General features: G+C 36.5%; 1 protein-coding gene across 4 annotated transcripts in view; it reads right to left on the bottom strand.

Moving 5' to 3' along the window:
- Positions 1–12,925, bottom strand: part of tsnare1 (T-SNARE Domain Containing 1) — a 240,590-nt gene that overhangs the window by 71,614 nt on the left and 156,051 nt on the right. For all 4 annotated transcript variants that reach the window (XR_010906407.1, XR_010906408.1, XM_067448267.1 and 1 more), the window contains exon 10: positions 2,748–2,830. Coding sequence is in view for 2 of the 4 variants with exons in the window: in XM_067448267.1 (XP_067304368.1) it covers positions 2,748–2,830 (83 nt within the window). In the remaining 2 variants the exon portion in view is untranslated. The remainder of the gene's footprint in view (positions 1–2,747; positions 2,831–12,925) is intronic.

Below are 12,925 nucleotides of genomic sequence, written 5' to 3'. Positions count from 1 at the left end.
AGACTCAACTAATATCTACAATTTACTATTTATACTCCTGTGAAACAAGAAGTCATAGCTAGACAGTTTTGGTGTGCTAAAAAAGTAAATATTAATTGGAATATATGTCAGAGATCTTACATACACAAAATTCTAGGGGTGCCAATAATTGTGGCCAACATGTTTTGCAGAAACACTTCAAATTATTTTACCTCAATGAAAAGTTAAATTTTAGTGATTTTTTTTAATGAAAGGATAAACAAAAGGATAAACAATTGAGATTTATTTTACTGCCATCTTTGATCCAAGGGTGCCAATATTACTGACCACAACTGTATGTAGAGTATTGCATATGATATATACTGTAAAACTAGTTAATATGTACAATAATAATTTAGATTTAGATTGCCATATAAATGCAGTATTTCTAGTTACAGAAAAAGAGACATAAAAATTGTAAAAGACTTGTAAAAATTACTTCCTGACCGTAGAATTGAATTGAATAAACTTAACCGAGGTTCACTTAGTTAAGAGCACCCAGTAAAGCATTTTTCCACATCACAAAATGGTTTTGCAATGGACAGAGTGAGAAAATGAATAATGGTAATTGAAGTCTGGAGTCTGTGTATTATGGTGTGAACTCTGTTCACTGTCTGTTCATTTGAGTTTAGAGTTTGGAGCAGCAGCATGGTAATGAACAATCATGTTCCATCGTGGTCCATTGAACTCTGATGGGGCTGATACAACATCATTCTTGTCATTTACAGACCGTCCATGAGCGGAAAGGAACTGCTTTTGGCTTGATGGATTATAGATTCAATTTATTTCCTGCGTTCGTTTAACTGACATTTTGGGCCACAGAAAGAAAATGACTTGCTATTTTTAATTGACTTGCGTGCGTAATGTTCAACACTGTGGGTTTATGGGAGATGTTTAAAAGGAAATGGGGTAGTGCCCTAAGCCAGACGCGCTTCCCTCCTCCCCTCGGGGTGGGCGGCAGCGGGACCGACGAAGTGCTAAATTGCTCTGCGTGAGTTTGGTCACGGCTGAGCTCTCCTTGAGATAATGAAATGACAATTAATCCAAAAGCTGTTGCTACTCACTCATTTACTCTCTTGCGCTCTTGTAAGTGGAGGAAGGAAGAGGCGAGAAAACTACGGCCAGGAGAGGACTGTTAAAGCAACCCTTTGGGACTTTTATATTTGCATCAACACTCACGTGGATGGGAATCAGTGAATGGGTAGAAACATACACGCATGAACATGTGACCACACACATGCATGACCACCCATTAGCCAGAGTTTTTACTGTAACTCCAGAGAAGAACAATGCGAAATGCCAAACCAACACCAACTCCTCTAATCATAGAGGAATATAAGAAAACAAAGGACAAAGTATGTGTGGGGTTGAAAAAAGGTGCATGCATGCTCTGAGTGTCTTACATATACAGTATGACTGGACAACAGAGAAATGAAATGATTTCTAAAAGGCAGAATGGGGAAGTCATATATATATATATATATATATATATATATATATATATATATATATATATATATATATATATATATATATATATATATAGCTGAGGTGACACATTTGAGATGAAGAATTGTTTAAAATTGTTGAATGTTCGAGGTGTTTTACTGCATGTTTAATCATTTATCAATTCATCTGTGTCAGTATTTGGAACCACCATGTTCAAGATTAGATTGGATAAAATAAATAAAATAGAATAAAATTGAATTGAATTGAATTGAATTGAATTGAATTGAATTGAATTGAATTGAATTGAATTGAATTGAATTGAATTGAATTGAATTGAATTAAATTAAATTAAATTAAATTAAATTAAATTAAATACAATGCTTTAAATGAAATTTAAGTCAATATGGATAAAAACAACCACTAAATGTGAAATTATGCATGGCACCAGATTAGACAAAGATGTAATACAGACACTTTTTTGTCTTTTTTTTTTTTTTTTGGCAGTGGCTATTTACACTACAAGTGTTTCAATGGAATGTCTATTTACTAAGTGCAAATAGCGAAATATGCTATTTACACCAAGTTTAAATGGCAAATAAATTATTTTTATACTCAGTGAATATAGCTGTAGATGCAATTTACTAAGTAAAAAGAGTGATATTAAATGGTTGCCACATAAATGGGACAATAAAAGCTCTCCCTATACATTTTCTTATTTTTTATTGAAAGTAAATGCTTTTCCGATATGATATGTGATAGGAAAAGAGAGAAGAGCAAGCTCGGAAAAAGGCGGATTAGAACCTGGGTTAATTGCATTAAAACCTAAGCCTTATGCTTTACTGACTACACCACTGAAAACGTTGAAATATGGTTGTTATTTTCTTAATCTTGTTTTTCCCAAACAGGCATTGTTAGACAGAGCTAGTGCGGATAGCACTTGCCAATAAGGCACGCTATTTGCACTTGGTGTAAATAGACACAGCATTTAATTTTTTCTACAAACGCAATACTTAATACTCAAACAGAGCAAGTGAACAAATGCATTTTCAAATAGGTTTATGGTCTAGCTGTCAGGTAATTGGTGAAGGGTGATTACTGAAGTGAGCAGCTAATGAATGACAGCATGTTGAAAATCTCAGTGCATGATGTCAACTGAAACTAATAAATAAACCTGCTACAATAATTGTGTTCATAGACTGTTACAGAGAGACTCTTTTTACATACCAAACTGCTTTTTGTGTACCATAATACAGTAACTTTCCAAGAAGTCAATGACATACCTGATAATGACTGGCTTTTGCAAGCTCCTGATTGGCTGATTCCACGTGTGATGAGGTGGTCTGAATGCAATCTTCAATGCTATCTGTGAAGAGAAAAAACAAATATTATTATTGTTTTTGTCGTCATTGTGTTTTGATGTACACAATACATAATATTACAATGCTTTTAGGATGTTCTGTCAGACTATTTTCAAATGATTTGCAGCCCACGTGAGCAAAATTCATGTGTGACTCATACACATTCACAAAAAAACAATGTCCAAGCACACAGTGTACCAGAGCACCATTATAAACATACCCACTCTGTCATTTATGTTCACTTTCCCAGGGAGAAAGAGATTAGAGAGCAAAGTGTCCAGTGTTAATGCTACCAAAAACTGAAGCTGAATTACATTATTCTGTGGAGTATGAAGACCTTACATAATGTACCGTTATGTTTTTACTACCTTAGAATGAGCCATTTCTATCTACATATACAGAGTCCTCTTACAGTGAAATCGCCATTTTGCTCCTTCATGTTTCTACAGTAGTTCCTAAACCGAAAAACATCTCAACAGACCGCTAGTCACTCTCTGCTCTCTCTGACGACAACATTTTTGTCCTGTGTCGGCCCCCATATCTTCTCTATCAGCTTCGAAAGGGAGGGGTGAATGTTTATGATTGCAATTCACAACCTCACCACTAAATGCCGCTAAAATTCACACACTGCACCTTTAATCTGTAGGGTTTAATATGGAGTTGGCCTACATTCTCTTCCAGAAAGTTTGTCCACAAGGTTTAGGAGTATGTTTAGGGGATTTTTTTTATACATTTCTGACATCAGACAGTGATGTTGGATGAGATGGCCTGGCACGTAGTCTTCACTCAATTCTTGGCACACAATTCTTCCCAATGGAGTTTCGGTTGAGGTCAGGACTCTGGGCAGGCCAGACAAGTTCCTCCACACCAAACTCGCTCATGTCTTTATGGAGCTTGCTTTGTATACTGTTGTGCTGTCATGTTGGAATAGGAAGGGGCCATTCCCAAACTGTTCCAATAAAGTTAGGAGCATGAAATTGTCCAAAATGTATTGGTATGCTGAAGCATTAAGAGTTCCTTTCATTGGAACTATGGAGTCAAGCCCAACCCCTGAAAAACAACCCTAAACCATAATCCCCCCTTCCATCAAACTTTACACTTGGCATAATGCAGTCCGGCAAGTACCATTCTCCTGGCAACTGCCAAACCCAGACTTATCCATCGGATTGCCAGACAGAGAAGTATGATTCATCACTCCAGAGAACACGTCTCCACTGCTCTAGAGTCCAGTCGCGGCATGCTTTACACCACTGAATCCGATGTTTTGCATTGCACTTCGTGATGTAAGACTTGGATGCAGCTGCTCAGTCATGGAAACCCATTGCGTGAAGCACTGTTCTTGAGCTAATCTGAAGGCCACACAAAGTTTGGTCTGTAGCTACTGACTACTGAAAGTTGGCAAACTTATGCACACTGTGCATATAACACGTATAACACTGCTCTGTGATTTTACGTGGCCTACAACTTTGTGCCTGAGTCGCGTATTGTTCCCAATTACTTCCACTTTGTTATAATACCTCTAACAGTTGACCGTGGAATATTTAGTAGTGAGAACATTTCATGAATGGACTTACTTCACAAGTGGCAATCTATCGTGCTACAACACTTGAATTCACTGAGCTCCTGGGAGCAACCAATTCTTTCTAAAATGTTTTTTTAGAAGCAGTCTACATGCTTTGGTGCTTTATTTTATACACCTTTGGCCATAGAAGTGATTGAAACACCTACATTTAGTGAATTGGAGGGGTGTCCCAATATTTTTGGCCAAATAATGTATGTTGAGAAAAAAAATAAAAATAAAAAAAAAATAATAATAATAATAGTAACAATAATAGTAAAAATAATAGTAACAATAATAATAATAATAATAATAATAATAATAATAATAATAATAATAATAATAATAATGGCATCACATTCAATTACAACAGAACATAGAAAATGTTCAGGTGTTGAGCACAGAATGTAACATTTTAGGTGAATTATAATTAGGTGCTCTTCATCACAGTGATTAGCCTCTCTTACGCAGGATGCAGTTGTGCCATTTGAATTATTAAGATTCAATTCTACATTGCCTGGGAAGCATTTACTGCATTACTGGTCTGTGAAATGATAGTGTTATTCTTAAAATCTGTGAAAGTACTTTAATGATTATCAGTAGTGTGACCATTTGTGTATTAGGCTATATCGAGTGTCGAAGTTTAAACAAATGACATCTCTTATAATACCAAGGCAAGAATAACATCACAAAAAGACATTTTCCGCAGAGAATTGTGCTTAGAAACACACTTGCTGTATGATAATCAGCTAGAAACACACAAAGACTCAGTTATGTCCTTGCTTCCATGATTCGCAGGAAAGTCAGCCAATTATTAACTTTGAATAATCCAAATGAGTTGTCTTGTTCCAATGCGCATGTACAAGTGAGAACATTGATTCAAATGCAAAGTCAATTCCCTTCCCAATTAAAAACAAATGTGCGGTTCACCACACAGGAGAGCAGAACGAAAGCAGAAGCGGGGGAGTTACAGCGGGGTTAAAGCAGGGCAGGCTCAGCTGAGGGGAACACTGTAGACCTCACCTCCGCCTAGCTGGAGGAACTAATGAAGTTTTGTTTATCTTTTCTGATTTGATTTGGTGCTGGTCGCCGCCGTGAGGTGTGGAGAGGGAGGTGACGGTGGGTTTGCATGGAAAGAAGCTGGAAACCTGAGCGAGGAAGTGATGAATTTGTCTTCGCTTTTCCTGCACTTTTTTATTCGTCTTTCTGTTAGGTGGCCTTTTAAAAGGATTAACACGAGCTCTAACATGCTATCAACTTGTAATCTTTCATCCCACCTTCCTGACTTGCATTCATTTCAACCCTGTGTTTCTTTCTATTTCTGGTAACAGCAAAATTGCCTGTTTTAAATGAGCTGGGTGGAGCGCAGTCGCTCCCTGGTATAATTAAACCTGTAGGAGCTGTTGTACCATATCATTATAGGGGCTTTCGCACTGGAGGAACCTTTTCATAGTTCCTAGAACTAATGCCGGAAGTACATGTTTTTTGGCTTGCACAGCAGGAACTGGGAACGACTTTAGTAGTAGAAACGCCTTTGGTGGAACGAAATTAGTTCCTTTTTTAGAGTATAGGGTCTAACCGAGCACAATAGGGACTACCAGTAATGCAAGTGTACGCTGATTGGCTGAACGCATGCGAAAGGCTTGACAAACAGATTGTAAACTAATGAAGATGGAGAATATGAGCGCTGTGCGCCAAGGCTCAGACGTGTTCAGCACCATCAAAATAAACATCACAACAAACGTTCCTATGACGGTGTCAATCCTACCAGGAAAATAGCCCTATAGGGGAACGTGTAGCTCTACCCGAAAGACTCAGGAGGCGAGAATAACATTTGAAAAAGATTAATTAACAGTTTGTATACACTGTCAGAAAAAACAGTGGCGGTACCCAAGGTACAAAACCGAAAAGGTATTAATATGTACCTTTAAGGTTCTATTATGTACCTTTAAAGATGCACTATGCAGCTTTCCGTCCACTGGAGGGCGCCTATTCAAAACAAATGCGTAGTTTGATGACGCAAAGTGTGAGCGCAGCATCTTGGGAGATGTGGTCTTCTCATCACAGCCGGTGGAAAATCGGACTCGGGCAGAAATCACGTTCATGCATGCGGTTATTAACGTTACTGTAGTGTGAAGCAGAGCAGAACCGAGTGTTCTGGACCTGATCACAGCTGCTGGAGCGATTGTTAAACAAATACCCGCCTCGCGAATACCGGGACTTTTATTATGACGGGACGGGACACATTCGCTGGGCGCCTGCACAGATCCACTCTTCCGGTTATGGTTTTGAGGTAATGTAGCTCTGTTTATCATATTAGAAACATTTAAGTGTGTTCAAAACGATGTTATGACTTTACTCCGTGCGTTTACTTGTTCACACTGCTAAGAGTAAAGCGCTCCTGCGAAATAAAAGCCGAAACCGAGGGTATTGCAGATATGACGCAATTGACAGGCGACTCCCTCAAATGCAATGTTGAAACGTCCCTGTCCTTAGTTAAAATAGCAATTTTCTCACAATTTACAAATAGTTGGAAACTTCTGGGATATTTTAGGTACTCAACTGAACAAAATATATAACACCGGCCTAGTGGTTTTTGGATATTTTACTGCAAAAATACTACATAGTTCACCTTTAAGGTACTAATCTGCACTCTTAAAGTACTGATATGTACCTTTTAAGGTGCTAATATGTACCATTTGGGGGTGAGTAAGGTACAAAGATGTACCTTTTCACTTTTGTACCTTAGGGTACCGCCCCAGTGACAGCACTGTACCTTTTTTTCTGACAGTGTACAATGACTATCGAATAGATGAAATGATAAAGTTCTTTGGCGTAGGCACCATCCATAGTCCAAATCCGGAAGGTAGCGGATGCTTGCAGTTCCTGCCTGAAGATGAAGGCTGGAGCGGAACCCTACTCCCTGTTCCCCTGATTACCGACCTTGTGAGGGTAGGGAGAATGGGGTTGAACGGCGGCGTCAGTATCTGTGAACGTAGTAATGGGTTGAAACAGAACTTAGGGGAGCGTGGGGTACAACCAAAACAGGTTTAGTTGTAACACGCATGGTTTAACAGTTTCCACACTTGCCAGGAACACGAAACTTTGTGTATTTACTAGTTGCCATATCAACACTACATATAGAAAAAAAAAAAATATATATATATATATATATATAATCCAGTGCATCCATGGTGATGCTCCCTCCTATCTCAAGGAACTCCTCACCACACAAACAGCCACTCGTAGCCTCCGCTCTGTTTCGCTGTATCGCCTCAAAACTCCCACAGCCAATCTCCGTACTATGGGGGATCGGGCCTTCTGCTCTGCAGCCCCCAGTCTGTGGAATGCTCTCCCTGACCACCTGCGGACTCCACAGACTATAGATACTTTTAAGCGTGGTCTTAAAACCCACCTTTTTAGCAGAGCTTTTAATTGACTTTTAATTGACTTGCTACTTGTTTAATTTATTTTATTTTATTTTTCGGTTTTATTTATTTATTGTTGTTGATTGTTTTGTTTTTGTTTTTAAATTCTGTAGCACTTTGAGATTTTGTTTAATATAAAGTGCATTATAAATAAAATTTATTATTATTATTATTATTATATATATATATATATATATATATATATATATATATATATATATATATATATATATATATATATATATATATATATATATATATATATATATATATATATATATATATATATATATATATATATATATGTATATTATATATAAAATATATTTATATATATATATATATTTGGAAGATATTTATTTTACATTTATTTTACCATAGCAAAAGTAAATTACTTACTTAAGTTTATTTTTCATCTCTGTTTTTTTGTTTTTATTTAAAATAAGACAAATCTGATATTATTTGAATCTTTAACAGTTGAGATGGTTCTTTGATGCTGACCTAACAGCAGAAGACGCGAGCCATGTTTTAAATCCCGGTCGCACAGGTGTTGTAACAATGCGTTACAATGAGCCCCTATTAGAACTATTATATTCTATAATTTTATGAATTCTTTTGAGAAACAACGAGAAAAGGGTAAATAAGGACTGAGAGTCAATGTTCAGAAATTATTCATTATTATTCTGTTTTTAACGATGTTTTTAGCAATGTGTTTGTTGTCAAAATCCAAAATTGGGGCATGTTGTCACATTTCACTTCCATTCCTTCGGGGTAAATCAAGAAAAGGGTATACACTGTATTTATGAAACAAAACCACTTAACTGTACTAGATATGTGTGCATTTAATGTGGGAAAAAATAAATACTCTAGACCCCAGTGGATTTACACAATCCGAGACAGTCAAAAAACGCTAGGTTGTGCCCCGCTCTCCCATACTACAGATGGCGAATAATGATTGGCTAGATAAATAATTAATGAATGTCGTGACATTTGGGTCTTCCAGGTAGAACCATGCTAGTGTTCCCATATCTCAAGGGGAACCACTCTTGGGGGTTAGTTCCTAGAACTATCCAGTGCGACAGTTACCCAGGCTATAGTTTCCCATTTAGTTCTTGTTTTTTAAGTTTATGTTCTTGTCACAAACCCGCTCTCCTGAACATCAAGATTCATTGAGTAACAAATGTGAAAAATAGCAAGAATAAGGTTTAGAGTGCAGCAGACAGGAACAAACAGACTAAAGTTTATACAAAGCAATCTCTGAAAGTGTGTGTGGGCTGCATTTTATTCAGGAAGTGCTCGGTACCCACTCCCGTGACCAATATAACCCTCCCTGCGTGAACATCTTCTTCTGTCTCCATCTGAGATTACTGACCTGTCATCTACCACCAATATAGGCACACAAGAGTCTGGGTGGAAATGAGAAATGGCTCATTTAGAAACACTGAAGGGAGATGACACATCATACGGAGACTTATCAATCAATATTTCAATAGCGAAACTGAAAAGAGGGTTTTCTGTGCTTGATGAATCATCAGCCATGTCTGCTAAAGACACCCTCCAGGGCAACTAACCTCTTATTAGTGTCACTTGTGTCAAAATGACATTCTAAATAGAATTTTATCAAAGTTATTGATAGATGCTGTTTCGAAACATATAGAGCCGCCTCACTGTTTACTGTCTACACAAACAGTTATCTCCTACAGAAGCGTCCCAATTGAAATGGAACTTGTAAGTGAATAGTTAGAAATGCTTTTCATATGGCAACTCCACAAACTGTCACTCACATAAGGGGCACAAATGGCTCCTTACATGAGACTCGACTTTTTTCCAACAGCCTTGGTTGCAAAAGTACAGTATTCTTCCCATTCAGTTTTTTTCTTTAGAGATTTCAAAATATTGTGCAATAAAGAGTGTTAAGCCATGAACCAAGTCAAGCAGCCCTGAAAGGGACAAACACAATACAAAAATATATATGGTAACACTTTAGGATGGGGAACACATTCACTATTAACTGCGACATTTCCCTCAATAAACTCCTAATTTAGTGCTTATTAAAGTTAGTAAGGTCGTTTTTGAAACATTTAAGTTTAGGTATTGGGTAGGATTAAGGGATGTAGAATAAGGCGCTAATATGTACTTTATTAATACTAATAAACAGCCAGTATCCTAGTAATATGCATGCTAATAAGCAACTAGTTAATAGTTAATAACTGAACCTTAAAATATTGTTATTAAAAATAACCCTAAAATAAAGTAAAATGCTGGGTTGTTTTAACCCAATGTTGGGTCAGATATGGACTAACCTAGCAATTGGGTTATTTTAACCCAGCGATTGGGTTGTTTTAATCCTGCGGTTGGGTTAAATATTTGCTTAAGACAACCCAATTGCTGGGTAAAAAAAAAAAAAAAAAACTGATGGGTTAGTCTATATTTGACTATACATTGGGTTGTTTTTTACCCAGAATTTTTTAGAGTGTACTCATTACTGATGTTACCATACAACACGATCTCACAGAAATGTGTACTTATTTGATGAGTTGGTCAATTCGTACGATTTCGCATGAATGACCTACCACTGACCCCACCCCTAAAACCTACCGATCACTGCAGTATAGACAAATACTACAAATTCCTTAAAGTGAGTTTGTACGAATTCATAAGAATTAGTCACCTTGTACTAATACGTATAAATTGGTCTTGAGGTGTACTATAACACACAATCAGTTTGAACTCTACAAAAATTTAATTTGGACTAAATATTTCTATCAATTGATTAGTTTTTCTCAGTAGTAAATAAAAAGTTCTTGACATTTGCACTCTATAAGCCATCTTAGCTAACATTTTCAGTCATTTTGTCACAATGCGTTCTGGGATTGCCTATTATATCCACAAATATGCTATTGTGAAAACATAATTTTGCTACTAGTGTTTTTTTAAATGGCTTCACATCAGTTTAAAGGCAAAAAAATGCCTCGATAATATTTTGCCAAGTAAGCTAGATTTTTGGAACAGAAGTAAAGTGTTTTATTTTTGATTCACCAACTAAAAAAAGAAGAAGAAAAAAAGATGCACCATTAAATGCTAACTCTGCTGTAGAGATGAAGTAGCACTGGGATCCAGAAAGGCTAGTACTGTTTGTGCTTTGAACAAGCTGATTCACACCAGCTCATGTTTCTCTTTGAATTCAGTTTTTTATATGCAGTCGTGCTCTGGGTAATATAACCTTATCGACTCCCAAACATGGGCTAAACCGGCTCTGAAAACATAATACAACAACTGTTGCTTTTTAATTTCTACCTTCCTCAATTCATTTAAGGATTACAGGGACATGCTTTACAATGAACAGGCTTGACAAGCTCTTATCTATAGACTCCTCAGTTGGTCACTACTGACTCAAACGCACACATGTGCGCACATTGAGTACTCATGAAAACATTAGGCTAGAAATAATTAATGAATCAACCAATTAGGGAGGCACAAAGCTGAGCCGTAAAACAAACACCCAATTAGTTTGGAACACAATTTAGCATTCGTAGCCTCAGAATCAAATCACCTCTTTACTGAATTAATAGGCGCACTATGCACACAGACAACCTTAAGCAATGCTTAAGCAGTAAATAAACAGAGCAGGATCAGTGCTGACTATAGAAAGACAAATGTGGCAATACAAGCACACTTGAGGAAATGTTAACATGAAAGTAACATTATGCACATATGAATTGAACAATTTAAAATTATTTAAAAAAATCAGCAACTCAACTAGATGTAACAGCAACATGGAATTCATCTGCACATATTCATCATATCAGAACATGTCAGGCTATATGCCAATGAAGTCATCCTACTTTAAAGGTGCGGTCACAGTTCTGTGAAATTACATGGGCAAAATCAGGCATTTTAATAGGAATCTGCGCACAAGTTGGTCAACTGAAAGCTTCTTGGTTTGAAAGTGACTTGTGTGAGATGTGCCATAATTATGCATTGCTACACTCTTTATATATATATATATATATATATATATATATATATATATATATATATATATATATATATATATATATATATATATATATATATATATATATATATATATATATATATATATATATATATATATATATATATATATATATATATATTTATTGTGTGTGTGTGTGTGTGTGTGTGTGTGTGTGTGTGTGTGTGTGTGTGTGTGTGTGTGTGTGTGTGTGTGTGTGTGTGTGTGTGTGTGTGTGTGTGTGTGTGTGTGTGTGTGTGTGTGTGTGTAAAATATAATAATATAATAATATATAACAAATTATAATATACTAAATAATAAATATACTTAAAATAGTAAAAATATCTTTACAAAATTAGTGCCTTTAGTAATTCCATATTCCTGTATGTGCGTGTGCATTTGTCAGTGGACAACAGACCGGCACAGCACTTAATAGCACAGCACGACTCGTTCCATTCATGTATGTCACAACGTCGTTCTGGCTTTGTCACAGAAGCCAACCTTTCTAGTTGTGCTAAAAGCACCAATCTAAACTTGCTGCACCTGTTTTCTTGCCTCCTCAGTTCTATATCCCCCTCCTCCAACCACAGCCATCCACAGAGACTTTATTCCCCTCCACCTCCTAATAAACACCATGAGTACAATGGCAAAGAGCAATTTAGACATTTCTATTTTAGGCTCTTTTAACTCTAATGGACTATTAGCATAACAGAAATGTGTTACACGGGCATTTGTTCTGGCCTTACTTCAAGCACAGATCCGAGGAAGCCCTGAAAACCTTGTTTAAATGCAATAGCTGTTTTGTTGTTGTTGTTGTTGTTGTTGTTGTTAACATGCATTTAGAAAATGTTCGCATGTGCACATGTAGGTCTATAGAATCTCATAAAAATCAAAAACATGATCTAAGAAATGTTTTTTCGTAGGGCATAGTTCCAGGAACATATTACAACCGCATTCCATCCAAGCTGTGGCTTTAAAGGAAAAAATTAAATCTTTGGGATATGGAAGATGACAGTTGGGGCACACATGTCCTAAATCTCCTAATTTAAACTGTGCATGTACTCAGTGTGTTGAAAAGGAGAAGAGTATGAGGAAGTTGAATGGCTTTACTTTCAAT

The sequence above is a fragment of the Pseudorasbora parva genome, chromosome 7 (assembly GCF_024679245.1).
Source record: "Pseudorasbora parva isolate DD20220531a chromosome 7, ASM2467924v1, whole genome shotgun sequence".
Lineage (NCBI taxonomy): Eukaryota > Metazoa > Chordata > Actinopteri > Cypriniformes > Gobionidae > Pseudorasbora > Pseudorasbora parva.
Note: the sequence above shows the minus strand (reverse complement) of the source record. Positions and strands in the feature narration are given on the sequence as shown.